The 27,896-nt window shown below is 41.1% G+C and overlaps 1 protein-coding gene across 2 annotated transcripts in view; it reads left to right on the top strand.

Moving 5' to 3' along the window:
- DCLK1 (doublecortin like kinase 1) overlaps positions 1–27,896 on the top strand; it is a 334,035-nt gene that overhangs the window by 239,325 nt on the left and 66,814 nt on the right. The window contains exons 6-7 of one of the 2 annotated variants that reach the window (XM_060129143.1): positions 19,229–19,323; positions 23,419–24,120. In XM_060129143.1, the coding sequence (XP_059985126.1) occupies positions 19,229–19,323; positions 23,419–23,475 (152 nt within the window). In that variant the 3' untranslated portion in view covers positions 23,476–24,120. Of the gene's footprint in view, positions 1–19,228; positions 19,324–23,418; positions 24,121–27,896 lie in introns of those variants that run through there. The other variant, XM_060129142.1, reaches the window with a different exon arrangement.

Raw genomic sequence — 27,896 nt, 5'->3', positions numbered from 1 at the left:
ATTTAAAATTGGAGGTGCTATAAACTGTCTTTCCTCGTAAAAGCTAAAATTGAAACCTCCGAAGTCAGTCTTGGCGGAAGGGACTCTTAGTTGGCTGGAGAGCTAGACCACCGGGCCCATGTTAGTTCTCTAAGAGTCGCCTTCCCCTGGGGGCGTTGCTAATTACTGCTATTCCCTAGACAGGTCTGCAAAGACCTTCTCCTCACTCTGTGTTGGCACCGATGAGCTGCCATGTCCCTTTCTGACTGTCTAATCATGGCAGCCAAGATTGAATGGAGGCCTACAGGAGGAGAAGATGGTAATACAGAGCAAAAAAAGGGAGAGAGCATTTTTGCAGCTCAGAAATAAATAACCGTGTAAATAGTGAAGAGCCTATTTTATTTCAAAAAGGAAGCTAAAATTTCAGTTAAGAAAAAAGAATCATAAATCTGATCTTAAAAAGATAATAATGAATATAGGAAATTGTTTCACTTTGGAATTAATTGGTCACATAGTTACTATTCACCATCTTTTAAGATTATATAAGTCTTATAAATGTATTTAATTATAATCTTATAAATAAAGATGAATATATCATTTACCAAAAGTAATTTTGGAAACTCAAAAGAGGAGATAGGCAACTGTATTAAATGTATTTGTATTTGTCACCGCCAACGTTTGGAACCATTCCCTTTAGAAGTTTAAAATGCACAGGATACATTACTTCAAAATTGATAGATGGGTTCAAACAATCATTTCTATTTTCTGTTGTTTCCCTGAACCTCTTTTTCGCTATAGTTAGAACCTGGTTGGTTTGACCGGCAATCACTTGTAATGTGTGATAGGTATGCCATGCCTGGGAGTTATCGTTTCCATACAGAAAGCGGAATCCAGATCCATTCTAAAATCAATATGTTCTTGAAGAATTAACACTTCAGTCAAGGTATCTTTAACTTTTAGGCCAAAATGAATTAAAAAGCCCTGCTCACGTTTTCTTTAATATAAGCCTTTGACACATATCAAGTTTTCAACTTCTTGCATTTTGATTTAGAAGATATCATACAATCATTTCCTGGTTATATAAGAGCTTATAATATGTGATGACTGTCTCTTGATTCTGACTTGCTGTCAAATCTTCCCACCTTCCTCTGGATGATTCTAATTTAGAGGGGGTTTATAGAGCAGCAGTACCCGGTCGCAAATGAGTAGATTATGCCAGGGACCCCAAGATCACTCCCTCTCCCCAGGACCTAAACGCAGGGTTTAGGAAGTCCGGTGGTGTTTATGTATCTTTTCGGGGAAAGTGCAGTTGCTGGATGTCAGGGGATCACCTGCCTTGTGCCCCTCCACTGAACTAGCCTAAGATTCCTGTCTCTACTCAGGTTTGTCTCTTGAAACCGTGGAAAGGAGCAGTGAATTATCTCTATATTGACTGTATCCGAATTTTCTGAAAATAGCCTATTCATTGTTTTCCATAAATCGTAGGACTGGAATGTGAACAATTTTCCTTGAATACTCCTTAAACATTGATATTGTCCCAAGCCCCATTCCACCATGAACCTGACTTAACATTAAGTAATCTTTGTTTTTCCCTCTTACACAAGTACCTAAAGGTTGAAATGATTTCTCCGTCAGTTTTAAAACTTCTCCTTCCAATATTCGTCTTCCTGCATGATACGGAGATTGGAGCATCGTATAGAGTTAAGGTTTGTAGGTTCCCGTGTTGTTTGTGGTCATATTGTTGGCTTACATTTAAATGAAACGTCAGAGTTTACGTAGAACTTTTATCTCTTTGATCTATTTTGATCCTCCCAACAATCTCCCAACAACAAGCAAGACAAGACATTATTCTTCGTTATATAATCATATACTCTATTTTTTAAATGAGGAAGCAGGCGTAGAGCTGGGGGAACTGCTTGGCCCAGAGTCACAGAATTAATAGTGGCAACTCAGAGCTGGCACTTGGGGCTTCCAGTGCTCTGGATGCAGCAGGCTGGCCACTCTTGATACCTGCTTCTTCACGTCTGCTTATTAAAATTTTGATCTTAAGGAAATAACTGATGCAGCACCTAGTTTAAGATTGAAATTTACAACACCGTAACCCTTTGCAACAGAAGCCTGAGCGTTAGTCCCAGACACCAGCATTCTGGGGGGTGAAGTGATTCACCCTGACTTCAGGATGTATGTCAGTGGTAGGCAGAAACTTTCCTTTGTAAGTCAGTCTTAGAATAAGAATGAGAATGCTTGGTAAATCTTGTCTTTGCTCCTTACTCATTTCTCTTCTTGGGACTAGAAGAAGTTAGAGGTGTTTTATTAATGTAAGGTATTCATTTAGACATTCAGAAATATCCAGGTCAGGCCTGCTAGTGTCAGGAACTTGCTAGGCGCTAATAATGCAGAGATGAAAGAAACAGCCCCTCCGCTCAAGAAGCACACAGTGCAAGCCCCCTAAATAATTTATAGATAACATAATTCATACAGCTGTTGAATTATTATTAGTCTCTGTAACAGTAAGGGTCCAAAGAAGGCAAATTGGAGCTAGAAGAAAAGAAACCAGAAGTCTTAATAACAATAGAAGAATAAGGGCCCCCCAGACAATTGTGTGCAGAGCCATTGAATGAGGTATCACTAAGAAATGGGGAAAACGGGTTTTAGCTTCTTAAAGGAACAAGAATACATAAGAGCATCATAAAGAGAGTTTAATATGGGTTGAATCTTTATTCATGTGTCTGTCTTTGGAACACAGACATCTCATAAAATGTGTAATTTAAAAGTGAATTTCTTTTCAACAAATTCCTTTGTCTGCATAGGGAAGTTATAACAAAGTATCTCCCCAAATAAGAGTATTCTGTGCACTTATTCAATTTCAGTAAGAATGGATAAGGTTTCATTTTACTTTATATTGTTTTCTTAATATTAAAAGTATAAGAAAACCACATTTACCTATCTTGAATTTTCATTACTGTAGTCCTCCTTAAAAACTTAAGAGATTTCAAAATTTTGACCTCTTCTTGGATTCCTTAGAAAAACATGGGTTTGTGTGTTTGTTTTAGTTTTGTTCCCATTTAGATGGACGGCCGTTTTTTTTTTTTTTTTTTTTTTGTAGAGTGACTCCTTCTGTTTAGAATCTCTATCTATACAAGCCATGACAAACATAACTGAGTGCCCCGTCGTGCCTTACATTCATCAATCCAAGCATGAGCTGATGCACTTTCTTGCCCTCCAGAAGCTTATGGTCTAAGGTAGAAACACTCATAGCAACAACCATTCATTCATTCAATATGCATTGAGAACCCACCATGGACTAGTGATGTGAGAGTTGCAAGAGTGAACATTTGAAAGAGGGAAATCTGGATGCCTTAGTTAATGACCTTCTACCATGACAGAAGCATCATTCCATATTTCCCAGGCTTAAAACTTACTTGTATGTGACTCTTGAAATCCTGAAGTCTTTTTATTTATGCTAGTCAAAATTTACTTTTTTACAGTTATATAAAAATATTTTATGCAACATATGCAGATAAGAATCAAAGCTGGGGAAGCAAAGATAATTTTAATCAGCTTACTGGTCCAATTTGTCAGTTGTTAAAATTTATATCAAACACCTTCAAAGACAGATTGCTAGCTATTAATTTTTTAGCTCAGTCTTTTTCCCTTAGTGTAGAGATTTCAGCCATGTATTTTCTGTAGAGGATCTTTTCTGCTTTGGCATTCCAAGAGAATTGTTGAAAACAAAATGCACCAAGAAAATCAAGAGGGCTGAAGATTCATTCCCTGTGTTTTTAGAATTTTTTGCTGCATATATGCTGAATCCTCCTTCCATTCTCTTTCCCTGTACCCATCAACTGCCCCTAGCTCTCACTCTCAGCAGGTGAGTATTTCCAAAGATAGTCCTTCAAACTTTGAACGGTTATCTTGACCCACCGTCTTTGTGGGGGCAGCATTGTATGTCAACTCCTGTTGTAAAGTCCTCACTGCTCATGCTCCATGTTAGTTAAATAAGTATTTCCTGAGCATCTACTGTGTGCCAGGCTTGTGTTAGTTTGTAAGGATACAAAGATGATTAAACCGCTGTTCTTGTCTTCAAGTTGGGAAACAAACATATATAACACTATAATAGTGTAGTAAGGGCTGTGACAGCCCAGAGAAAGAAGGGGCTAAATCTCATTAATAGGGTCAGAGAAAAAAGACTTATAAATTGGGACATGAAGGATCTTGCCAGGAGAAGGGCCAGGAGGACATCACCACCTGAGAAAACAATGAGAGTTAAGGCACAAAGGCATGGAAGTATATGGCATGTTTAAGGAGCAGTGGCTAGTCCAATAAAAATGAATGGTAGCATTACAGGAAAGGGAGAAGATGGTGGTAGCCTAGTTGGTTGCACTGAGATTGCACAGGGCCATGAAGGCATAATTTTGTTGTAGGTATTAGGGGGTGAAAAGGGATTTTTAGTAAGGCCATGATTTGATTTTTATCTGAATTTTGGAAACAGTGGTACAGTGGTAGGGGGGATGGCTACACGTGAAGAGCCAAGAGCCAGGAAGGCTCCATGAAGTCATCCTGGAAAGAATTGTTAGGACAGAAGTGAAACAACAACGCTGAAAATGGGGGAGACTTCAAAAGGGAAATGAAACCAGGAATTTCACTGGATATGAGGCCAGAGGAAGAGAGAGGCATCAGAGATGTGGAGCAGGTTTGCCAATCGAGGAGGAGAGGTAGGGAAGGGGTCCCATTTTAGACCTGTCCCATGTGAGATGCTTCGGAAGCACCAGTGGGCAAGTAGTGAGGGACGGTGTGTAAGTCAGATGTGAGCCGACAATGCGTATTTGAGAGACCCTGGCATATAGTAGTGATTTAAATAATAGAAATGTAAAATACCTCTCCCCTCAACCCAAGGAGAGATTTGTAAGGATAAGGATGAAAATGGAACCACGGGGAACATCTGCAGTTATACGAGCACATCAGGAGGACCTTCAAGATGGCGGAGGAGTAAGACGCGGAGATCACCTTCCCCCTGACAAGTACATCAAAAATACATCTGAATGTGGAACAACTCCTACAGAACACCTACTGAACGCTGGCAGAAGACCTCAGACTTCCCAAAAGGCAAGAAAATCCCCACATACCTGGGTAGGGCAAAAAAAGAAAAAAAAAAAGAAAAAACAGAGACAAAAGAATAGGGACGGGACCTGCACCTCTGGGAGGGAACTGTGAAGGAGGAAAAGTTTCCACACACTAGGAAGCCCCTTCACTGGTGGAGACGTCGGGTGGGCAAGGGGGAAGCTTCGGAGCCACGGAGGAGAGCCCAGCAACAGGGTTGCGGAGGGCAAAGCGGAGAGATTCCCGCACGGAGGATCGGTGCTGACCGGCACTCACCAGGCCAAGAGGCTTGTCTGCTCCCCCGCTGGGGCGGGCGGGGGCTGGGAGCCGAGGCTCCAGCGTCGGAGGTCAGATCCCAGGGAGAGGACTGGGGTTGGTGGCGTGAACACAGCCTGAAGGGGGTTAGTGCGCCACGGCTAGCCAGGAGGGAGTCCGGGAAAAGTCTGGAACTGCCTAAGAGGCAAGAGACCATTGTTTCGGGGTGCGCGAGGAGAGGGGATTCTTCCCCTGTCTGCCTGCAGAAGGCAGAGCACCACCTAAATGAGCTCCAGAGATGGGCGTGAATCGAAGCTATCAGCTTGGAACCCAGAGATAGGCATGAAATGCTAACACTGCTGCTCCAGCCACCAAGAATCCTGTGTGCAAGCACAGGTCACTCTCCACATCCCCCGGGGAACCTGTGCAACACGCCACCGCCAGGGTCCCGTGATCCAAGGACAAGTTCCCTGGGAGAACACACGGCACGCCTCAGGCTGAACACACACTGGCCTCTGCCGCCACAGACTCATCCAGCATTACAATTATAACTACTGTACTCCTCCCTCCCCCGGCACGAGTGAGCCAGAGCCCCCTAATCAGCCGCTGCTTTAACCCCGTTCTGTCTGAGCAAAGAACAGATGCCCTCAGGCGACCTACACGAAGAGGCAGGGCCAGATCCAAAGCTGAGCCCCAGGAGCTGTGCGAACAAAGAAGAGAAAGGGAAATCTCTCCCAGCAGCCTCAGGAGAAGTGGATTAAATCTCTACAATCAGCTTGATGTACCCTGCATCTCTGGAATACCTGAATAGACAACGAATCCTCCTAAAATAGACACAGTGGACTTTAGGAGCAACTGTAGACTTGGGGTTTGCTGTCCGTGACTGATTTTTTTCTGATTTTTACGTTTATCTTAGTATAGTTTTTAGCACTTGTTATCCTTGGTGGCTTTGTTTATTGGTTTGGTTGCTATCTTCTTTTTTATTATTATTATTTTTTTAATTTTTTATTTTAATAATTTAAAAAATTTATTATTATTATTATTTTCTTTATTTTTTTTCTCCCTTTTCTTCTGAGCTGTGTGGCTGACAGGGTCTTGATGCTCTGGTCTGGTGTCAGGCCTTACCCTCTGAGGTGGGAGAGCTGAGTTCAGGACATTGGACCACCAGAGACCTCCCAGCCCCACATAATATCAATTGGTGAGAGCTCTCCCAGAGATCTCCATCTCAATGCTAAGACCCAGCTCCACCCAACGACCAGCAAGCTCCAGTGCTGGATGCCCCATGCCAATCAACTAGCAAGACAGGAATACAACCCCACCCATTAGCAGAGAGACTGCCTAAAATCATACTAAGTTTACAGATACCCCAAAATACACCACCAGACACAGCCCTGCCCACTAGAAAGACAAGATCCAGCCCCACCCACCGGAACACAGGCACCAGTCCCCTCCACTGGGAAGCCTACACAAGCCACTGAACCAACCTCACCCACTGGGGGCACACACCAAAAACAATGGGAACTACGCACCTGCATCCTGTGAAAAGGAGACCCCAAACACAGTAACATAAACAAAATGAGAAGACAGAGAAATATGCAGCAGATGAAGAAGCAAGGTAAAAACCCACCAGACCAAACAAATGAAGAGGAAATAGGCAGTCTACCTGACAAAGAATTCAGAGTAATGGTAGTAAAGATAATCCAAAATCGTGGAAATAGAATGGAGAAAATGGAAGAATTAACAAGGACCTAAAAGAACCAAAGAGCAAACAAGCAATGATGAATAACACAATAAATGAAATTAAAAATTCTCTAGAAGGACTCAATTACAGAATAACTGAGACAGATAATGGATAAGTGACCTGGAAGATAAAATAGTGGAAATAACTACCACAGAGCAGAATAAAGAAAAGAATTGAGGACAGTCTCAGAGACCTTGGGGACAACATTAAATGCACGAACATTCGAATTATAGGGGTCCCAGAAGAAGAAGAGAAAAAGAAAGGGTCTGAGAAAATATTTGAAGAGATTATAGTTGAAAACTTCCCTAACATGGGAAAGGAGATAGTCAAGTCCAGGAAACACAGAGAGTCCCATACAGGATAAATCCAAGGAGAAACAGGCCAAGACACATATTAATCAAGCTAAATTAAATACAACCAAAAATTAAATACAAAGAAAAAATATTAAAAACAGCAAGGGAAAAGAAACAAATAACATACAAGGGAATCCCTGTAAGGTTAACAGATGATCTTTCAGCAGAAACTCTGCAAGCCAGAAGGCAGGGCAGGACATATTTAAAGTGATGAAGGGGAAAAACCTCCAACCAAGATTACTCTACCCAGCAAGGATCTCATTCAGATTTGACGGAGAAATTAAAACCTTTACAGACAAGCAAAAGCTAAGAGAATTCAGCAACACCAAACCAGCTTTACAACAGATGCTAAAGGAATTTCTCTGGGCAGGAAACACAAGAGAAGAAAAGGACCTACAAAAACAAACCCAAAACAATTAAGAAAATGGTAATAGGAACATACATATTGATAATAACCTTAAACGTGAATGGATTAAATGCTCCAACCAAAAGACACAGGCTTACTGAATGGTTACAAAAACAAGACCCGTATATATGCTGTCTACAGGAGACCCACTTCAGACCTATGGACACATACAGACTGAAAGTGACGGGATGGAAAAAGATATTCCATGCAAATGGAAATCGAAAGAAAGCTGGAGTAGCAATTCTCATATCAGACAAAATAGGCTTTAAAATAAAGACTATTAGAAGAGACAAACAAGGACACTACATAATGATCAAGGGATCGATCCAAGAAGAAGATAAAGCAATTGTAAATATTTATGCACCCAACATAGGAGCACCTCAATATATAAGGCAAATACAGCCATAAAAGGGAAAATGGACAGTAACACAATCATAGTAGGGGACTTTAACACCCCATTTTCACCAATGGACAGATCATCCAAAATGAAAATATATAAGGAAACACAAGTTTTAAGTGATACATTAAACAAGATGGACTTAATTGATGTTTATAGGACATTCCATCCAAAAACAACAGAATGCACTTTCTTCTCAAGTGCTCGTGGAACATTCTCCAGGATAGATCATAACTTGGGGCACAAATCAAGCCTTGGTAAATTTAAGAAAATTGAAATCGTATCAGGCATCTTTTCTGACCACAATGCTGTGAGATAAGAAATCAGTTACAGGGAAAAAAACAAAAAAACACAAACACATGGAGGCTAAACAATACATTACTAAATAACCAAGAGATCACTGAAGAAATCAAAGAGGACATTTGTCATTAGAAACAAGTGACAATGAAAACATGATGACCCATAACCTATAGGATTCAGCAAAAGCAGTTCTAAGAGGGAAGTTTATAGCAATACAGTCCTACCTCAAGAAACAAGAGAAATCTCAAATAAACAACCTAACCTTATATCTAAAGCAAATAGAGAAAGAAGAACAGAAAAAAACCCAAAGTTAGCAGAAGGAAAGAAATCATAAAGATCAGATTAGCAATAAATGAAAAAGAAATGAAGGGAACAGTAAGCAAAGGTCAGTAAAACTAAAAGCTGGTTCTTTGCGAAGATAAACAAAATTGATAAACCATTAGCCAGACTCATCAAGAAAAAAAGGGAGAAGGCTCAAATCAACAGAATTAGAAATGAAAAAGTAACAACTAACACTGTAGAAATACAAAGGATCATGAGAGATTACTACAAGCAACTATATGCCAATAAAATGGACAACCTGGAAGACTGAACCAGGAAGAAATAGAAAATATAAACAGACCAATCAAAAACACTGAAATTGAAACTGTGATTAAAAATCTTCCAACAGACAAAAGCCGAGGACCCAGATGGCTTCACAGGCAAATTCTATCAAACATTTAGAGAATAGCTAACACCTATCCTTCTCAAACTTTTCCAAAATATAGCAGAGGGAGGAACACTCCCAAACTCATTCTATGAGGCGACCATCACCCTGATACCAAAATCAGACAAAGATGTCACAAAGAAAAAAAAATGCAGGCCAGTATCACTGATGAACATAGATGCAAAAATCCTCAACAAAATACTAGCAAGCAGAATCCAACAGCACATTAAAAGGATCATACACCATGATCAAGTGGGGTTTATCCCAGGAATGCAAGGATTCTTCAATATATGCAAACCAATCAGTGTGATAAACCGTCTTAAAAAACTGAAGGAGAAAAACCATATGATCATCTCAATAGATGCAGAAAAAGCTTTCGACAAAATTCAACACCCATTTATGATAAAAATCCTCCAGAAAGTAGGAATAGAGGGAACTTACCTCATCATAAATAAAGGCAATATATGACAAACCCACAGCCAACATCGTTCTCAATGGTGAAAAACTGAAACCATTTCCTCTAAGATCAGGAACAAGAGAAGGTTGTCCACTCTCACCATTAATATTCAACATAGTTTTGGAAGTTTTATCCACAGCAATAAGAAAAGAAAAAAGGAATAAAGGAATAAAATAAATAAAAGGAATCCAAATCGGAAAAGAAGCAGTAAAGCTGTCACTGTTTGCAGATGACATGATACCATACATAGAGAATCCTAAAGATGCTACCAGAAAACTACTGGAGCCAATCAATGAATTTGCTAAAGTAGCAGGATACAAAATTAATGCACAGAAATCTTTTGCATTCCTATACACTAATGATGAAAAATCTGAAAGAGAAATTAAGGAAACACTCCCATTTACCATTGCAACAAAAAGAATAAAATACCTAGGAATAAACCTACCTAAGGAGACAAAAGATCTGTATGTATAAAACCAGAAGACACTGATGAAAGAAATTAAAGACAACACAAATAGATGGAGAGATATACCATATCCTTGGATTGGAAGAATCAACATTGTGAAAATGACTCTACTACCCAAAGCAGTCTACAGATTCAATCAATCCCTATCAAACTACCAATGGCATGTTTTTGCAGAAATAGAACAAAATTTTTCACAATTTGTAGGGAAACACAAAAGACCCAGAATGGCCAAAGCAATCTTGAGAAAGAAAAACGGAGCTGGAGGAATCAGGCTCCCTGACTTCAGACTATACTACAAAGCTACAGTAATGATAACAGTATGGTACTGGCACAAAAACAGAAATATAGATCAATGGAACAGTATAGAAAGCCCAGAGATAAACCCATGCACATATGGTCACCTTATCTTTGATAATGGAGGCAAGAATATACAATGGAGAAAAGACAGCTTCTTCAGTAAATGGTGCTGGGAAAATTGGACAGCTACATGTAAAAGATTGAAATTAGAACATTCCCTAACACTGTATACAAAAAGTAAACTCACAATGGCTTAAAGACCTAAATGTAAGGCCAGACACTATAAAACTCTTAGAGGAAAACAGAGGCTGAACACTCTATGACATAAATCACAGCAAGATCCTTTTTGACCCACCTCCTAGAGAAATGGAAATAAAAACAAAAATAAACAAATGGGACATAATGAAACCTAAGAGCTTTTGCACAGCAAAGGAAACCATAAACACAATGAAAAGACAAGTCTCAGAATGGGAGAAAATATTTGCCAACGAAGCAACTGACTAAGGTTAATCTCCAAAATATACAAGCAGCTCAGGCAGCTCAATATTAAAAAAACAAACAACCCAATCCAAAAATGGGCAGAAGACCTAAATAGACATTTCTCCAAAGAAGGTATACAGATTGCCAACAAACGCATGAAAGGATGCTCAACATCACTAATCATTAGAGGAATGCAAATCAAAGCTGCAGTGAGGTATCACCTCACACCGGTCAGAATGGCCATCATCAAAAAATCTACAAACAATAAATGCTGGAGAGGGTGTGGAGAAAAGGGAACCCTCTTGCTCTGTTGGTGGGAATGTAAATTGATACAGCCACTATGGAGAACAGTATGGAGTGTCCTTGAAAAACTAAAAATAGAACTACCATATGACCCAGCAATCCCACTACAGGGCATATTTCCTGAGAAAACCATAATTCAAAAAGAGTCGTGTACCACAGTGTTCATTGCAGCACTATTTACAATAGCCAGGACATGGAAGCAACCTAAGTGTCCATCGACAGATGAATGGATAAAGAAGATGTGGCACATATATACAATGGAATATTACTCAGCCATAAAAAGAAACAAAATTGAGTTATTTGTAGTGAGGTGGATGGACCTAGAGTCTGTCATACAGAGTGAAGTCAGTCAGAAAGAGAAAAACAAATACTGTATGCTAACATATATATATATATGGAATCTAAAAAAAATAAAGGTTTTGAAGAACCTAGGGGCAGGACAGGAATAAAGATGTAGAGAATGTACTTGAGGACATGGGGAGGGGGAAGGGTAAGCTGGGACGACGTGAGAGAGTGGCATGGACATATATACACTACCAAATGTAAAACAGATAGCTAGTGGGAAGCAGCCACATAGCACAGGGAGATCAGCTCGGTGCTTTGTGATCGCCTAGAGGGGTGGGATAGGGAGGGTGGGAGGTAGGGAGACGCAAGAGGGAGGGGATACGGGGATATATATGTATACATATAGCTGATTTACTTTGTTATACATCAGAAAATAAGACAACATCATAAAGCAATTATACTCCAATAAAGATGTAAAAAAAAAAACTCATTTGTCTATCTTGCAAAAAAAAAGAAAAACACATCAGCAGAGACAAGGGGACAATGAGAATGCAGTAGCAGAAGTCAAAGGGGCAGAAAGTATTGAGATGGAGGAAGAGGCAGAAATGTTAAGAGGGCAAGTAGCATGAAAACTGAAGGGAGGTCATGAGAACTGGAGCTAGGTCATAGGATTTGGCAGCGAGGACACCACTGGTGACCTGTGCAAGGTCCATTTCTGGGGGCATGTTTTCCCAGGGGGTCATTATGGGACTGAGCCGGGGCTGACTCCCAGGCTAAACTCCAAGGAGAGGCTGCCCTGCAATCAGTACCTTGTAGGGTGTGGGCAGAGTACCCAGAGCCCATCAGTCCCAGGACCCTCATCCACCCTGATCCTTGCTTCCTTAAGTGCCTGATTCCCTCGTAATAACCACGGCATATTCTGGGATCCCGGTTGACACATTTTCATAATTTTAAATCAGAGGACTCTAGATGATTCTGTTTTATTGTTGAATTAGAGATCTCTTTCCTTTTACCCTGAAATCGTCTTTGACTCCTTTTCCCCCTCCTCTTCCACGTTTCGTTGGTCACCAGTCTTCGTGGCTCTTCCTCTGCTGTCCTGGGACTCTGCTTTCTCACAGCTGCAGAAGCCACTTGCTAGCTGGCCTCCTCCCTGTCTTTGTCCTCTGCCCCTGACATCTGCCCTGCTCACTGATGTCAGACTTGTTGCCGTTACTTACCGTCTGCTACATAAAGTCTGGACTCTATTCTCAGATGAAGACCTGTCTTGATTTGGCCACAGTCTTCCTTTGCAGCTGTATCTCCCATGTCTTCTCTGGACTTGTGCTCCAGCCTATACACCAACTTAAATTTCCACCAGATACTCCTTGGACTTTTCCACCTCCTACCTTTATTCCTATCACTTTCTAGAAGCCTTCCTTTGTCACTTCTGGTCAAAAGCGCACACCACCAGGTTGGCCCCGCCGACCTCTGTGAGGGTCTTTCCCACCTCCCCAGACCTGTGACAGTTGATTTGGCTACTGGGCTACAGGTGACATGCTGTATTACCCTCCCAAGTCTTAAGGTTCCTGAGGGCATGTGTTCTTTTCACATCCTACAGTGCCTTCAAGTTCATGGTCCCTACTAAGTAAATGTTGACCAGATGAGTGAATTGAGGAACAATAGGATCTTTTCAAGTTGCTTAGACTTGCTGAGGTTCAAGGGCCTTTTTGTAAATATTTATTAAATAATTAATTCATAGAGCCATGTTCCTTTCTCCATCCCCACTGTTTTCTGTTGACCTCCCCACTTGCCATTGTTCTCACTAGATAAGATAGTCCCTTTGAATTGGACCCATTGTCTCAGTTTAAGAGAATGCAGACGAATGGAGAAAATTAGGGCTCCATCTCACCTATGAGGTGAGCACCTACGAAGATAAAATTAGGAAACAAGCATTTATTCTCAAGCATTCCCCCACCCATTAGACGCTTGTCTATTTTCTCTTTGCCTCAGTTGACTCCATCTGCTTTTTTTCTTTTTTGTTTTCTTCTCAGTAATGTGGCAGGCAATGGACAAGGGCTGGGAAAACATATTTTAGAGTATCTACAGCCTCCTCCACGATCAGGGAGAGAGGGAAAGTCTGGGGCAAGCAGCCAGATCTCCTGGGCAGCATGCCTGAATCACCGCCCCCTGAACACACAGTCGGATACATAGACCCATAGACATGCAAACTCGATCCCTCCTCCCCTGCCTGCAAGTGCAGTGGCATAAATAAATGAGCCATCTTAAGTGCAAAAAGCAGATCGGGAAACAGCAAGATGGGTTTTCAAGTCCAAAAGGTTAGTCACCTTGTAATGAGATAGCCTTGCGTAGAGGTTGTTCTAACTTTGGGACCAGTTTGAGGCGTTTAAACATTTAGTTTTCACTTGCCGTCTGAGACTGTTACCAACAAAACTGTAAAGGGAAGAAACCCTTTAAATTCACCAAGGGTTTGCTAACATAACATACACATGAGCTTAGAGTCATTTAAAAGAAGCAATGAATTCTAACAAGGAAGCCAAGTATTTCCCAATTCTAGAGTTTTTTTTTAGTAACTTTCATATTCAATTGTAAGTTTCGGGAGACAGGGAACACTACACGGAGTCAGGCACGTGGTAAGTTCATGCCGTGTGTGCTGACTGGTTGATTACAGAATCCTGAATTCATGGCTCCAGTGAGTAGAGTAGGATCATGCATCTGAAATGATGAAGGATGAGGTGAGGTCGGATCTTTCATGGGGAGTGATGTGCTGTGACAGATGCAAGCTGTAGTGTCCCTGATGGGCTGAGGTGCCCCTGAGAGGGACATGGACTAAAGATGGTGGAAGTCAGCCCCACAGATTTCTTCCACAGCCCTTTGGTGGCTGGTTATGTAATTGATCATCACGGGATATGAGAATAAGCCAGCCTAAAGTTTAGCACTTCTCATTCAGGAGGTAACAAGCAGAGAAAAAGATACAGGGTTTAAAATGTGCCCAGACAGATCTGAGCAAAGGAAACCAGAACTGGGTATAAGGCAGTGGATCTGATGAGTACTTCGGTAATTCAGATGTCAGTGACTTCAATTAAGATAACTAATTGTTAGACCTGCTTGGCCATTTAAAAACAACCATATGAAGTTGAATTTTTCCCATTCAAAATAAAGAATTATTTAATACAGGCCTCTGTAAAATAACACCGTTTATTAGTTGAATTTTAATGAGTTCTATTAAATAAGTGACAAAGCCCTTTTTTACTGGCACTCAGGGACTTCTGGTATTACAGGATTAAAACACAACTGAACTCAGTACATGTGTCAAACTTACTTATGAAAAGAAATTAATTATTCCAGCAGTGATCCAGCCGTAAGGTGTATGGTGTTTTCTGGAGGTCAAGAACCAGTTTAAGAAGTTGCCAGGAGGATGCTTTTTAGGTGGCCAAGAGGAAGAGTCTGAACAGAGCTCTGACCTTAAGAATGCAGTCGTTCCCAACTTACAAGCAGATCATGTTCGAAAAATGTTTGATTGTAGATGACTTTTTGGAACTCGAGCTTCATTTCTCCACAGAGACGGCAACACAGGTAGGAGCTGTGAGCCTAGTGGCTGTCAATAAAGGAGGTGGGTTGGAGGGCCCCAGTGAGAGAGAAACCTCCACATCCTCAGCTCTCCAGACAGGGGCAAGCGTCCTTGACATTTCCTGAGGTGCCAGGACAGGACGCTCATGGGAAAAGTGCGCAGTTCTTTGAGTCAGATGTGAGTGAGACTCAGTTCTGGCTCTGCTGCCTTTGAGCTGTTCGTCTTTGGGCAAGTTACCTCTCTGAACCTGTTTCCTCATCTCCAACAGGAAAAATGACATCAACCTACAATGCAAGTTTTCTCCCTCCCTCCCTCCCTCCCCCCCCTTTCTTTCTCTCTCTCTTTCTCTCTCTCTTTCTTTCTTTCTCTCTCTCTTTCTTTCTCTCTCTCTTTCTTTCTTTCTCTTTCTCTCTCTCTCTTTCTTTCTTTCTTTCTTTCTTTCTCTCTCTCTTTCTCTCTTTCTCTCTTTCTCTCTCTCTCTCTCCATCCCTCCCTCTCTTTCTCTCTCTCTCTCTTCCTTCCTTCCTTTCTTTCTTTCTTTCTCTCTTTCTCTCTTTCTCTCTCTCCGTCCCTCCCTCTCTTTCTCTCTCTCCCTTCCTTCCTTCCTTCCTTCCTTCCTTCCTTCCTTCCTTCCTTCCTCCCTTCCTTCCTCCCTCCCTCCCTCCCTCCCTCCCTCCCTCCTTCCTCCCTCCCTCCTTCCCTCCCTCCCTCCCTCCCTCCCTCCCTTTCTTTCTTTCTTTCTTTCTTTCTTTCTTTCTTTCTTTCTTTCTTTCTTTCTTTCTCTCTCTCTCTCTCTCTCTCTCTCTCTCTCTCTCTCTCTCTCACTCCTTCTCTCTTTCTCTCTTTCTTTCTCTCTCTCTCTCTCTTTCTCTCTCTCTCTCTCTCTCTCTCTCTCTCTTTCTCTTTCTTCATACAGTGCACCTCTAGCCTTAATCCTCTTCAGTCAGTCAGTTAACCACATCTGGTAGCTTTTACCTCTTCAATCTCTCTGGAATGTTTCCATTTCCCTCCATCTCCACTGCACTACCCTAGGTGGAGCCGCACCATCTCTCTGGCCACAGGACCTTTTAAATGTGCCCCTGTCTCTTCTACCTGGACATTCGGCTAAGGGGTGTCCCTGCTGCCATTATTGTTCCCCTCTCAAGCATTCTTGACAGGGTAGGAGCTCTTCAGAGCTTTTTAAAATGCAGATCTGATCCCCTGGGTTCCAGCTTAAAATCATCCAGTGGCTTCTCAATGTGCTTTGGATAAAACCCAAACTCCTTAACTTGAATTTCAAAACCCTGCGTTATGTGACCCCTGCCACCTCCTCCATCCTCATTTGTAAGGTCCTTCCCTCCAACTCCACTTGGCTGCTATGCTAACTTGTTTAGGTCCCTTCAAAGCACCACACTTGCTCCCTCCTCCGTGCCCAGCCATGAAGCAGGTGGTCCTCTTGCCTTGGAACGCTTGCCCTCACTGTGCCCTACCCTCCTTCCCCTGGCAAACTCCTCCTAATCCTTAAGATCTGGCTTCACTGCCTCTTACCCTCTCTGTAGGGTGTAGGCCAGTCTTGACCCCATAGGTGGTTAGGATTCCAACAGCAACATGCAGTACTTCCCCTCTCAGAATACTCTGTTGTGATCACTAGTTGAGTTGTGTGATTTCCCTGCAGGTTAGAAGGCCGGTGCAGTAGGGAAAGTGGTGGTAAGGAGTGCAGAGATTTCGGCCTCCACCCTGTATTCGCTGGTCAAGTTGCTTATCATCTTTATGCCTCCTCATCTATAAACTAATACTGCTTGCCTCACAGAGTTATCCTGAGAGTTAAATGAGATAATATGTGTGTGTATATATATGCATATATGTGTGTATATTGGGTTGGCCAAAAAGGTCATTCGGGTTTTCCTGTAAGATGTTACGGAAAACTCAAATGAACTTTTTGGCCAACCCAGTATATCAGTATAAAAGGTTTAAGTGCGTTAACTAGTCCATAGAAAATAAGTCTTCAATAAACTGAGATGCACGCGCAATGAATACTTAGTAAACGCAAGCTTTTTGTTGTCGCTTTGTTTTGTTGTTTTTAAGCTGAGTATTGCTACAGCTGTTTTCCTGGGAGTGCACTTTCCCCTTTTCTTTATGTGCCATTGGCTTGGTAAGATTAGAGTCCCAAAAGTAAAACTGTGAGTACTGTGTTTGCTTTCCCATTTGCTCCTTTCTTCCCAATCTGCGTAGCCTGTAGGAGTGATGTAAAGACGTAAAGTGATGTAGAAAGTGGGCGAAGAAAATATTATGTTCACAAAGCCTGTTTTCCAGTCAACTCCTAGGGGATCCCATGCCTTATTAGTTGTGGATTCTGCCTCTGCCCACAGTTCTTTAGTCCTTGCCTGCTTCAGAGCCCTTCCTATTAGAGGCACTGGCGAGGCAGTGCAGTGCCAGGAGGCCCAGGCATCAGGCTCATTCAGCAAAGACAGGGCCATAGAATGCAAGCAAATTAAAGCATTCTCAGTGCTTCCTACTTCAATCTGCCCCCCAAAAAACAAAGAAACAAAACATAGGTGTGTGCATGTGTGTGTTTTAGAGGGAGTCACCAAATACATGTCAAAGGCAACACACAAATTAGTGCAGCATGAGTTCTGTGACATTTGGTAAAGGTCTTTGGAGAAGATGACAAAACAAGGTGCTTCCCAGTTCCATGGCCCCTAAGGTTTGGTGCAAACACTGTGTGTGAAAAATCACCAAACATGCACCTCACCACTGAATTTTGTGAGGGTCGACTTATTACCCCTGTTACCTGGTAGTCTCCAGGCTTTAGAAGAGTTCTTGTCATTTTGATTTTTAGATGAGTCACTGGGTTTGTTGCCCCCAGAGGCACTTCATTATGATTCAGTGTAAAGCCCTGAAAGGACTCGGCTTCCGGGAGTTAGGGGCGGGATGAGGGCTGCAGTGGTTCTGCGTTGGCATGAGGCTGAATTGACACCTTTGATGTAGCCTAAGACAGAACCCGCACCTCCCACTGCTGCTCGGAAGACGTCAGCCTTACGCAGAAAAGGCATCTGCTAAGGAATCCTGCTTCTCATTCAGCCTGCTCTGGGAGCAGCCTTAGCCATCGTTAACTAATCCAACCGCTTCCCTCCTCCCCTGCGGTGCTGGGCTTAGTGCTCAGAAGGGATTTCGCCTCTTGCTCTTGTCAGGTTAGGCACTGAGACTGTGTCCATGTTAGAACTCATAGAAGGTAAGTTAAATGCATGATCCCTCTCCCTCACGGAAAGATGTTTATTTTGTGCCCTGGAGGACATGTGTGTCTCATTGCTAATCCTACTTCGTTGCTGTGGATGTAAAACATGTAAAAATGCTGACATTTTTACAGGCAAAATAGTGGCGATCTGATACATCTTTACAGAGTCATGTCTTTAAGTGTTTTATCAGTTCTTAGAGGTGTTGTTACTCAGAGAAAAGAATGGCTTACGTGAGTTCTGTGGCTTTGATTCCTTTTAGGGATAATGTTTAAAAGTCTTGAGAGTCAGGTTGATTCGTGATGTAAACTTATTGAAAAGCAGCTTTTATTTTCGACAGCAATACAGATTAACGGTGAGGAGTTCCTGAGTGTCTGTACCAGTTACTTTGTCTTGTGGGAGGCAGGTCCTTCTGAGTTAGGCTGGGGGTTGCATCGGGCGCAAGTGGATGTGGGAACTTCTAGAAGTGAGTTCTTAACTCTAAAAAGACAGTGATCTGTTTTCACAAGACACTGGGACTATCACTTGTGAGCTGTGCTAATATTTGCTCTCACTGGGTTGTACTGGGAAGCTAAACTAAAGAAGGAAGCATGAAGTCCATTGAAAATGTCTCAGAACCGCATGCCTAAAATCTCCGTGGGCACAGCTAAGAGCATCATTCATAAATTCATCAGGAAAGTTGTGCAAAGTACATTATTATTCTTTTTAATGTAACCTGCTGCTATATTCAACACTGGATTAGCAAAGCAGTGAGTTTCTGAAGAAGGTTTCTCCCAGAAGCTATTTTTCAGCACTATAGATAAAAAGTATCTGGAATTTTAGCAAATGTCCCTCTTCAATTGTTTGTTGCTCTGAGAAGATGATTTGTCGTGAGAATTCTTTAGTAAGCCACTTTTTCACTCTGTGATCCTCTGTGTTTCTAGTTAATGGAACCCCTGGGAGTCAGCTCTCTACTCCGCGCTCGGGCAAGTCTCCAAGCCCATCACCCACCAGCCCTGGGAGCCTGCGGAAGCAGAGGGTAAGGAAATGAGCGCGCTCCTTGTTTAAGACCTGTCCGTGTCTCGGTGCAGATGGTACAGGCGCCGGCAAATAGGCCTCTCGCGATAGCGCTGCTTGTCTCTAAGGAAGAACCAGGCGAGGACAGGAGGTGACCGGCCTTGGGTCACTTATCACGGCTGCGGTTTCTCTTAGCTACGACTCGGGGCTTTAAATTTCCCTGTAAACTTGTCCTGATCTTAATTCCAGGGAGAATAGACAGTTGCTGCTCCACTTTGAAATACCTCACTCTTTCTGTCTCGAGGGCACAAAGACGTTAATGGCACTGGATTGTAAGCTTCCTTAGCTGAAATGAGTTTATCATCACTGGTCACCAGCCTTCCTTAAGAAAGAAAAGGAAAAGTGCCTGGATTGGAGGTGGGCGGGCCCTGGTGGGAGTTGCTTTAGGGCAAAGGATGGTGGTCCAGAGCCCCTGAGGGTTTGTGCTGCAGAGATGGTCGCATGTGACCTGTGTTTTTGTGAATGAAACCCACACGGAGCACCTTCTCTTTCATCATGACCTGCATTTATCTTTGAGCTTCTTGTGTAATAATGGAGAAGTTGATTGAGCTTGGAGACCAAAGTCAAAAAAGTTACCGGAAACAGTGTTCGCTTCTCTATGCTAAGGAAGGGGGTGGGATTAGCTTTTCTTTCAGGATGGAAGAACGACTGTTCAGGACGCCTCACAACCTCTGCGGTTTGTCTTTCCCAGTAAGACCAAGGCAAGAATCACAGGAGTGGGACGGGGAGGAGGGGCATGGCGCAGTGGAGGCAACAGGAGGCCTTTCAGTGGCCTGATTTCAAAGGCAAGGTGCGGAGGGAGGTTTCAGGACATTTTAAGAAGCTAGGGCTCTTTGGCAGCTTTTCAACTCAAAGATTGGATTCATGAATTTCATTTCTTGTACTACGTGCTTTAAAATGAGACTTTAGGGCTTCCCTGGTGGCGCAGTGGTTGAGAGTCCGCCTGCCGATGCAGGGGACACGGGTTCGTGCCCCGGTCCGGGAAGATCCCACATGCCGCGGAGCGGCTGGGCCCGTGAGCCATGGCCGCTGAGCCTGCACGTCCGGAGCCTGTGCTCCGCAGCGGGGGAGGCCACAGCAGTGAGAGGCCCGCGTACCGAAAAAAGAAAAAAAAGAAAGAGACTTTATGTTCCGTACATTTAAACTGCCTCCAAGAGGGAAGCTCCTCTTTGCAAGCCTCCTGCCGAGGTTGTGTCCACACACCCTCTGGGGGGAGGGTGAATGAGTCAGTCCCCAGCCCCCTTTGCAGCCTGGCCTGCCACTTAGCAGGTTGTACTGTCCTGCTCGCTCCACTGAACCGCCTGGCATCAGGTCCAGCTGGTTTTGATTATTGCATGAGGCCTGGAGCTGGACACCAGCTCCTCCACTAAATGGCTGTGTTATCTTTGATAAGTCTGTTATCCTCTCCCGGCTTCAGTCAAAACAAAACAAAATAAAAGGCTCTTTCCAGATAGAAAACCCAATAATGCAACTCCAGTTCCAGCTGAGTGTGTTCACTATGGTTTCTTCATGGCCACAGTCTAATCTGGCATTTTAAAGTACAGGAATCATTAGTGAACTGCTAGAAGAATGGGCCAAGTTCATTTAATCTCCTAAATGTCTATGGTTGAGTGGAGGAAGGGCTAGTGGAGTGAGTGATGCTTTTCTTATAAATGTTACCCAGTGAGGCCCCCATCTATAGAGGCAGCCATTAGAAATAGGGCAGATTGGGGACTTCCCTGGTGGTCCAGTGGTTAAGACTTTCTTTGCTTTCCAATGCAGGGGGTATGGGTTCGATCCCTAGTTGGGGAATTAAGGTCCCACATGCCATGTGGCCAGAAAACCAAAACATAAAAGAGGCAATATTGTAACAAATTCAATAAAGACTTTAAAAACAAAAAGAAAAAGAAATAGGACAGATTAGGGCCCTCTTACATAGAATAGTCTCTCTTTTGAGGTGTATACTTTGGAGACTCCACCTGGCATAGAAATCCCTCTTCATCCTTTGGGCTAATTAAATTAGGTTCAGGATTTAGCTCATGCTTCGTTGTTGAGATTAGATTAGAATGAGTGAGACTCCCTGCTACAGATCTGAGCTTCCCTCCTGCTGGCTTATGGTGCAGACTCCATCTTGGGGATGTAAAGCTCTGGGCTCAGCTCTCCCTTTGTTGGCAGAATGAGGCTAGAATTTGCTTCTTCTGCCCTGTGTATTTCCTACTTCACTATGATTTTGTCCAACTGAGGCAGAAAATTTCCATCCAGCTCCTAGCAGCTGTGTGGCCAGTGGCTTATGTAATTAACACTGCCAGCGCTTGGGAAATGCTTATAAGGGATGGTTCTCTTGTAGATTCTTCATTTTGTCATTTAAACTACCAGTGCAAGCTCCGTACTTGACAGGGAAAAACAATCTCGTTTGTTTTAAGGAGACAAAAGGTTTATCATCATCTGAAAACATTTATTAAACACATGTTGTGAGCAGAGCACCAGATAGTTTAGAGATGGTTCAGTTTCCAGGCTTTTGAATTGAGGCCGTAAATGAACATCCTCCATCCCTGTACCATGTCAGTGAGTAGAAACATTCCCAGCTGCTTTAGTGAGAGGAGCTTTCATCTTGGTGTGGAGGCAACTGCATCAAATAATCCCTCCCAGTTAAAATGAGCCTAGAATATCCCTGAAAACTGATCCTGTTTCAAATTTGGTTAATATTCTTCTCAAATGGCTCTACTCCTATGCAGGAAATACTGAAATAAGTGAAAGATGGCAAGTGCTAAAAGAAGACACATCAAGGAATAAATTAACTCTTTTTATTGCAAATTGGAAAACAGTAGCTACTTCTCTTTTTCTTTCTGTGTTGCCTAGCAACATGGCCAGGGAAATGAGTGGGCTGCCTCTCCCTGCAACACACACTCACACTTCCTACCTCATTTTGAAACTCAGGAATATAAGCTGCTTTTCTTTTTTAAGGAATATTGAGACATTTGACCGCTTCTTCACAAACAAGAAAATCTATATTTTTATTTATGTTAATTATGATGGTTTAATCAGCTTTTTTCCTTCCCTTAATATTTTTGTTACCTCTTTTGGTATTTTAGAATAGTCCTATACAATAGGAGTCTGCATGCCAGATATTTTTCTTCTTGAAAGCGCTGATGGCAGTGTACCAAGCAACTGCCCTATTTTTCCAAAACACTGTTATTTAAATTGCTGTCTAGAAGCGTTTGGTCACAGATGCAGATCCGGGAGGATCTTTTCCATCCATGAACTTTCTGGGGTCCTATTTCTTAATATATCAGGAAGAAAAGTGTTTTATTGTGTAGGTGGGATGAATCTCCCCATGATACTCCCACACGGCTGACTTTTGTAGATTATCTGATCAGTCAGTTGATGTGAAGAGTGGGTGGTTCAAAATAGAAGAGAAGCCAGGATTCTAGACACTCTCTGCAGATCTGAGCTCGTTGCCTGGTGACCAGCAGAGGGATCTCTTAGCAGAAAAGGGCGGAGGGGAGAAGAGGGAAGGTGACGGGTGAGCGGTTGGGGAACCGGGATAAACACTGGGAAGGGAGCAGGGAGGTCAAGTTCGCATTCTTTCCGTCTTCCAAACATACCATTTTGAAAAGGCAATGTTTATTGGGTGTATGCGGGGTGCAAATGCAACCCTTGAGTTGCTGCTCTGGGGCCAGAATTTCCTGAATGCCAGCTGGGGCTCCTAATAAATTATTGCCTGAGGTAAGCACCTTCCTCTTCTACCCAGAATGGAAAGGAAACGTTCAAGGAAGAATTGCCTAGATACCTAGTAGCAGAGTTGGTGTTGACAGACCCCAAGGGCCCAAGAACCCAACTGGACACAGAGGAAGGCAAAAGCTCATGAGCAGATCAAGCCAATAAGGCAGAATAAGCACCCTTTTCATCTATTTAGATGCTTTCATGATCTTCCCTCTTATCCAAATTTGACGACTCTAAAGGGTTCAATGACCTCAGAAACCGAGGATGCCCATTCAGTGTTGTTCCACTCCTGAGAGAGCGCAGGGCACCTAAGAAAGCCGAGTAAACAAATCTGTACCTGCCCTTCATCTTACAGGACCTGTATCGCCCCCTCTCCTCAGATGATTTGGATTCAGTAGGAGACTCAGTGTAAAAGAGACAATGGAGCAGTGTATATGGTTTGTGGTTGGGTGAAGGTTTCACGTTTCCTAAGCAAACGTCTAACAGCAAAATACACAAAAGAGTTTTGCATACCTTGAAATTATGAAGACTAAATCATATAGAAGGAAATATCCAGGTATTTTATATTAATCCTTGAAAGAGATATTTTTTTATATTGCCTACGTTGATTTGACTGAGGGAGCTTGAACACAGACTGGCTCAGTTGGTGAGGGTTTTGTGCCAGGCCTGGCTCTAGATGAATTTCACGTATGGGCCCGATCTTAGTTTCAGAACAGGCTAACGGTGTAGCAAGACAGTCATAATTTCTGTAGATGGGGTTTTCATTTTGATCATAGGTAAACATGTAGATACAAATTTTCTGTACAATTCTGTACAGATTTTCTGTCTAAGCAGATTAAAATGCCACTAGCAGACATTTTTTCTTCAAGTTATATTCTTCTTAAACTTTACATTGCTGATTTTAAAGTACTTTTATTGCAAAATAATCAAAATATTCGAGTAGGGTTCTTCTTCTTCTTCCTAGACAATATTCAGAGCTACTTGTCATTTTGTGGGTTAGTCTAGGTGAGGAAAAACACCCATGTCAAAGACATAGCTCATGAAGACTCTCTTGTTAAGCATAGGAACTTCCCTTATTTTTGTTGTAAAAAGTAAATTTTACTTTTTAAACTTATCTTTCATTGAAAACAGCCTAAGTGTAGCTTAAACATGAAGAATTTTTTCAATGGCATTGCTATAAATTATATAATTCCTCCCTGTAACCATATATATAATTTTTCAGATATGTAAATGCTGAAGCTAGGAAGCTTTTTTTAAAACATACAGACCTAAAAAATTGTGTCTGGACTTATTCCAAAAAACCAATTTGAAAAGCAAAATTCTTTTAAATGTTGCTACGTAAATCAGGTCCCAAATATCCAAATCTCTACTCTGATAAATCCTGGATCTTACTGGTATTTTGGAAATTTTCATATGCAAAACTCCTTTGTGTTAAACTAAGCAAGTCTATGATTATAACCTATTGTTAATCATTAACCTACTAATTCTGCTTTCCTAGTCCTCTGTTTAAAAATTATAGTCAGCTTTGCTTAAACATAAAACAATTATTTTTAATCTGAATGTTAAGAACTAATTTAATGTGTATGGTCTATTGTATTTAAGCCATACCCTAGTGATCATTTAGTTTTACTAGTTCAAACACTAACAATTTAAGACTTGTGTAGCATGGTTTTGATATTTTACAGGCTTGACATATCTCAGTAGGTGATAAATTAAAAATGTATGATGCCACTTGGAGGCTTTTACTTGGGGTTTTCTTTTTCAAATTTTACTTGAAGATTGAATTTAAAAACAAAATGTTTGATTCAAAATGGAGAGAATTTCAGTTGTCATATACTGTTTTAAATGTTATCCATTTATCTCCTTGATAAATTGCTCAACTATCAAATTTTACCATCTGGTTTATAGTTACATATGTTACTATCTCACTTTCCAAGTGAATAAAATATTCCAACCATAAGAAGGAGAAGAAGAAAAAAAAACAGTACAGGCAGCCTAACAGCATTTGAAAACTTAGCCTTATAAAAATTAGTGCCTCATTATCCTGTCTGTTGCAGAGAAAGACACTTCTCTGGCAGGTTATTTGAGAACTGCAAACTGAACCATTCCATCTTGAAAGAACAGTTCATAATACCTGTTCCAGACTTCAGATTTTAAAACTGTTTCCAATAGAAATGAACAGAGACTCCTGCTGAGATCAAAAGGCTGCTTTGTTTTAGCTGAAACAGTAAACATCTGTGAGGTTGCCTATGCTGGTGTCTGTTCTAGTTATGTCTTTGTAAGATGCATTACTTAATACAGTTGAGTCCATAAAAGATTAGTATGTATTTGACTGAACTGTCAAAAATGCAGAGAAAGCAGTGGAACAGTTAACCTAAATCTGGTAGGGTCAGATGGTCCAGAACAAAAAATAAATTCCAATAATTTTAGCTTCCCTGAACTGTCAATCTTATGGACAACTACTGCTTAGAAAGGTCCAATAAACGCTATTTGTTCTGGGTAAGTGGTAGATATTGCCAATTGATATGAAGCCCAGGGCTTTGTTTAGACATGGCAAAAAGAAACTGGACTTGTACTAATTGCCGATAGATATCATGGCCAGCTTTCCATCCAAGCAGTTCCGAGGGAAATGCTATTCCACAGCATTTAATCTTTGGAACATATGACTTTTATTAAACGACTGTTCAGGGGCAATATATATCATTTACTTTTGAAACTAAAATCCCTCAGAGATTGAAACAGCACACCATTTATAGACTTTGAGATCTCTTCCTGTGCAGAGCATAATTCCATTATACTAAAGCAGAAATTAAAAAAAAAAAAATGCTTAGCAACAAACCAGAAGTTTTCAGTTTATTGGTGGAACCAAATTGATGATTTATAGGCACTTAATATTTACTTACTTATAGAATTCTTTTAAAAAAAAAATTAGACACTGAATTTTTAAATTGTTCTACTGGGCAGAAGAGACCTCCAGCAAAAGCAATGCATTTTTGTCCTTATGGTAGACCTTAAATGTTCTGTGAAGACATTGTACTCTAGGAAAAATTTGGTCATTGGCACTTACATTTTCACCTTTAGACATCGTAGAGAACGATACAATAAACGTATCCCTGCTTTTAGCATTTTAGAAGTGCAAAACCTAATTATATATCAAGTATAAACTTCAGTGTGAACTCAAAAGACTGGTTCTGAAAGCCACGTGGTTTGTTTCTTCTTCGTCTTGCTTAATTACGTGGGGTGGGGCAGGAGTTCCCAATGTTTTCATACTGTCATAGACTTGTGAGACGTGGCAGGTCCACACCCATCTATACACATCCCTGTGTTCTTATATTGGCTCATCTAAATATTAAAAGTATCAAATACTATCTTCTAAAAACATTTTGAACCAGAATTCATGTGCTACATGTGTTCCCTATGTTAACCAGCAGGGGTATTTTGGTTGCATCCACTGCAGATCTGTACATGATTTTTTTTTTTTTCATTTAAAAGTAATGAAATCTAAAAGCCACATTTCTTAATACAAATGAATGAATATATAGAATAATATCCTTAAAAATAATTCCATATATTTTAGCTATTAGACTACTAAATTTTTCATATGTGGCCATATATCTACCCAGGTGTGTAGGTGTTTACGTAAATTTGCAGGGCCCAGTGTGTATATGGGTGTGCTTATGTAAGTATTTGTGTATGTTTATAGACCATAAATGGTAGAGTATGGTATTTGTGACACAGCCTTATAAGTTACTGGCTCTTGTGGAATTGTATGTAAAACCTTTCATGTCATAAATCATTACCCATGACATATTAATTGAGGCATATTTAACTTCAAAAGTAGTTTTCTAAACTCGTATGGCAAAACGGTTCCAAATAATAGGCAGATGTACTGATTTCTTTTAAACAATTTGGAATCCAGTTAAACAAAAATTTCAAATTCAGATAAATCCAATATTGTGTTAACTGTTAAATATAAGCATACATTAATGCTTATATTGTTATATCCTGATATTCTATTATTAAAATGATTATATACTATCACTGTTGTTTCTCTAATGTGTATGACGTGGTGATTGTCAGTCAGTATTCACTAAGAAAAGGAAGTATTGATTTATAGGGTTGTGAGTGGGTGAGTAATTATATTGAAACATAAATCGAAGAGAATCCAAACTGTGTTTGATTTGAAGTAAGTTGAATTGCAAAGCCAGATAACCTGTAAGGCAGTTTTGTATGTTCTTTCAAAACACGATTCTAAAGTATTGATGTATTTTCAGTAGTAACCCTACTATACTTCCTGTATGTGTGTATAACAAATATACACACTCCTGAAAATGTTAATTGAGCGAATATATTGGGAATGAACTTTTCGGCCAACCCAATACTGTATATACGTACATTTCCTATTTATGCGTATTTGCATTAGCCTGGCTAGCATCTCTAACTGTGCATGTCAGTGACAATGATATCCCACAGCATTATAGTGTGAAAATTAGAGATATATTGAATTTGAAATACCAATTGCCTGATGCAGTTTGTTATACTGTCAGCTGAAAAATATTTGTAACTTTGTGCCTGTAATGCATGTGGAAAAGATAGGAAATCTGAGGCCCTAGCTGTAATTTTTCAGGGTGCATGATATATAGTGTCTTTAAAATGTGGTTCATTTTAGTAAAGACGATGGATAAATTCCAAGATAGTATAAATGATGCATGTTATACATGGGTGTTTGTATTATATATGGCCACAAAATGGTTTTGAAGGCAGGGAAGTAGGTATCTGAAAGGTCATAGGCAAAGAACTGTGAAAGTTAATTTTCTTGTGATGTGTTTCTTT

Source organism: Lagenorhynchus albirostris, chromosome 18 (genome assembly GCF_949774975.1).
Source record: "Lagenorhynchus albirostris chromosome 18, mLagAlb1.1, whole genome shotgun sequence".
NCBI lineage: Eukaryota > Metazoa > Chordata > Mammalia > Artiodactyla > Delphinidae > Lagenorhynchus > Lagenorhynchus albirostris.
The sequence above is the reverse complement of the archived record's forward strand: the minus strand, read 5'-3'. Positions and strand labels throughout refer to the sequence as shown.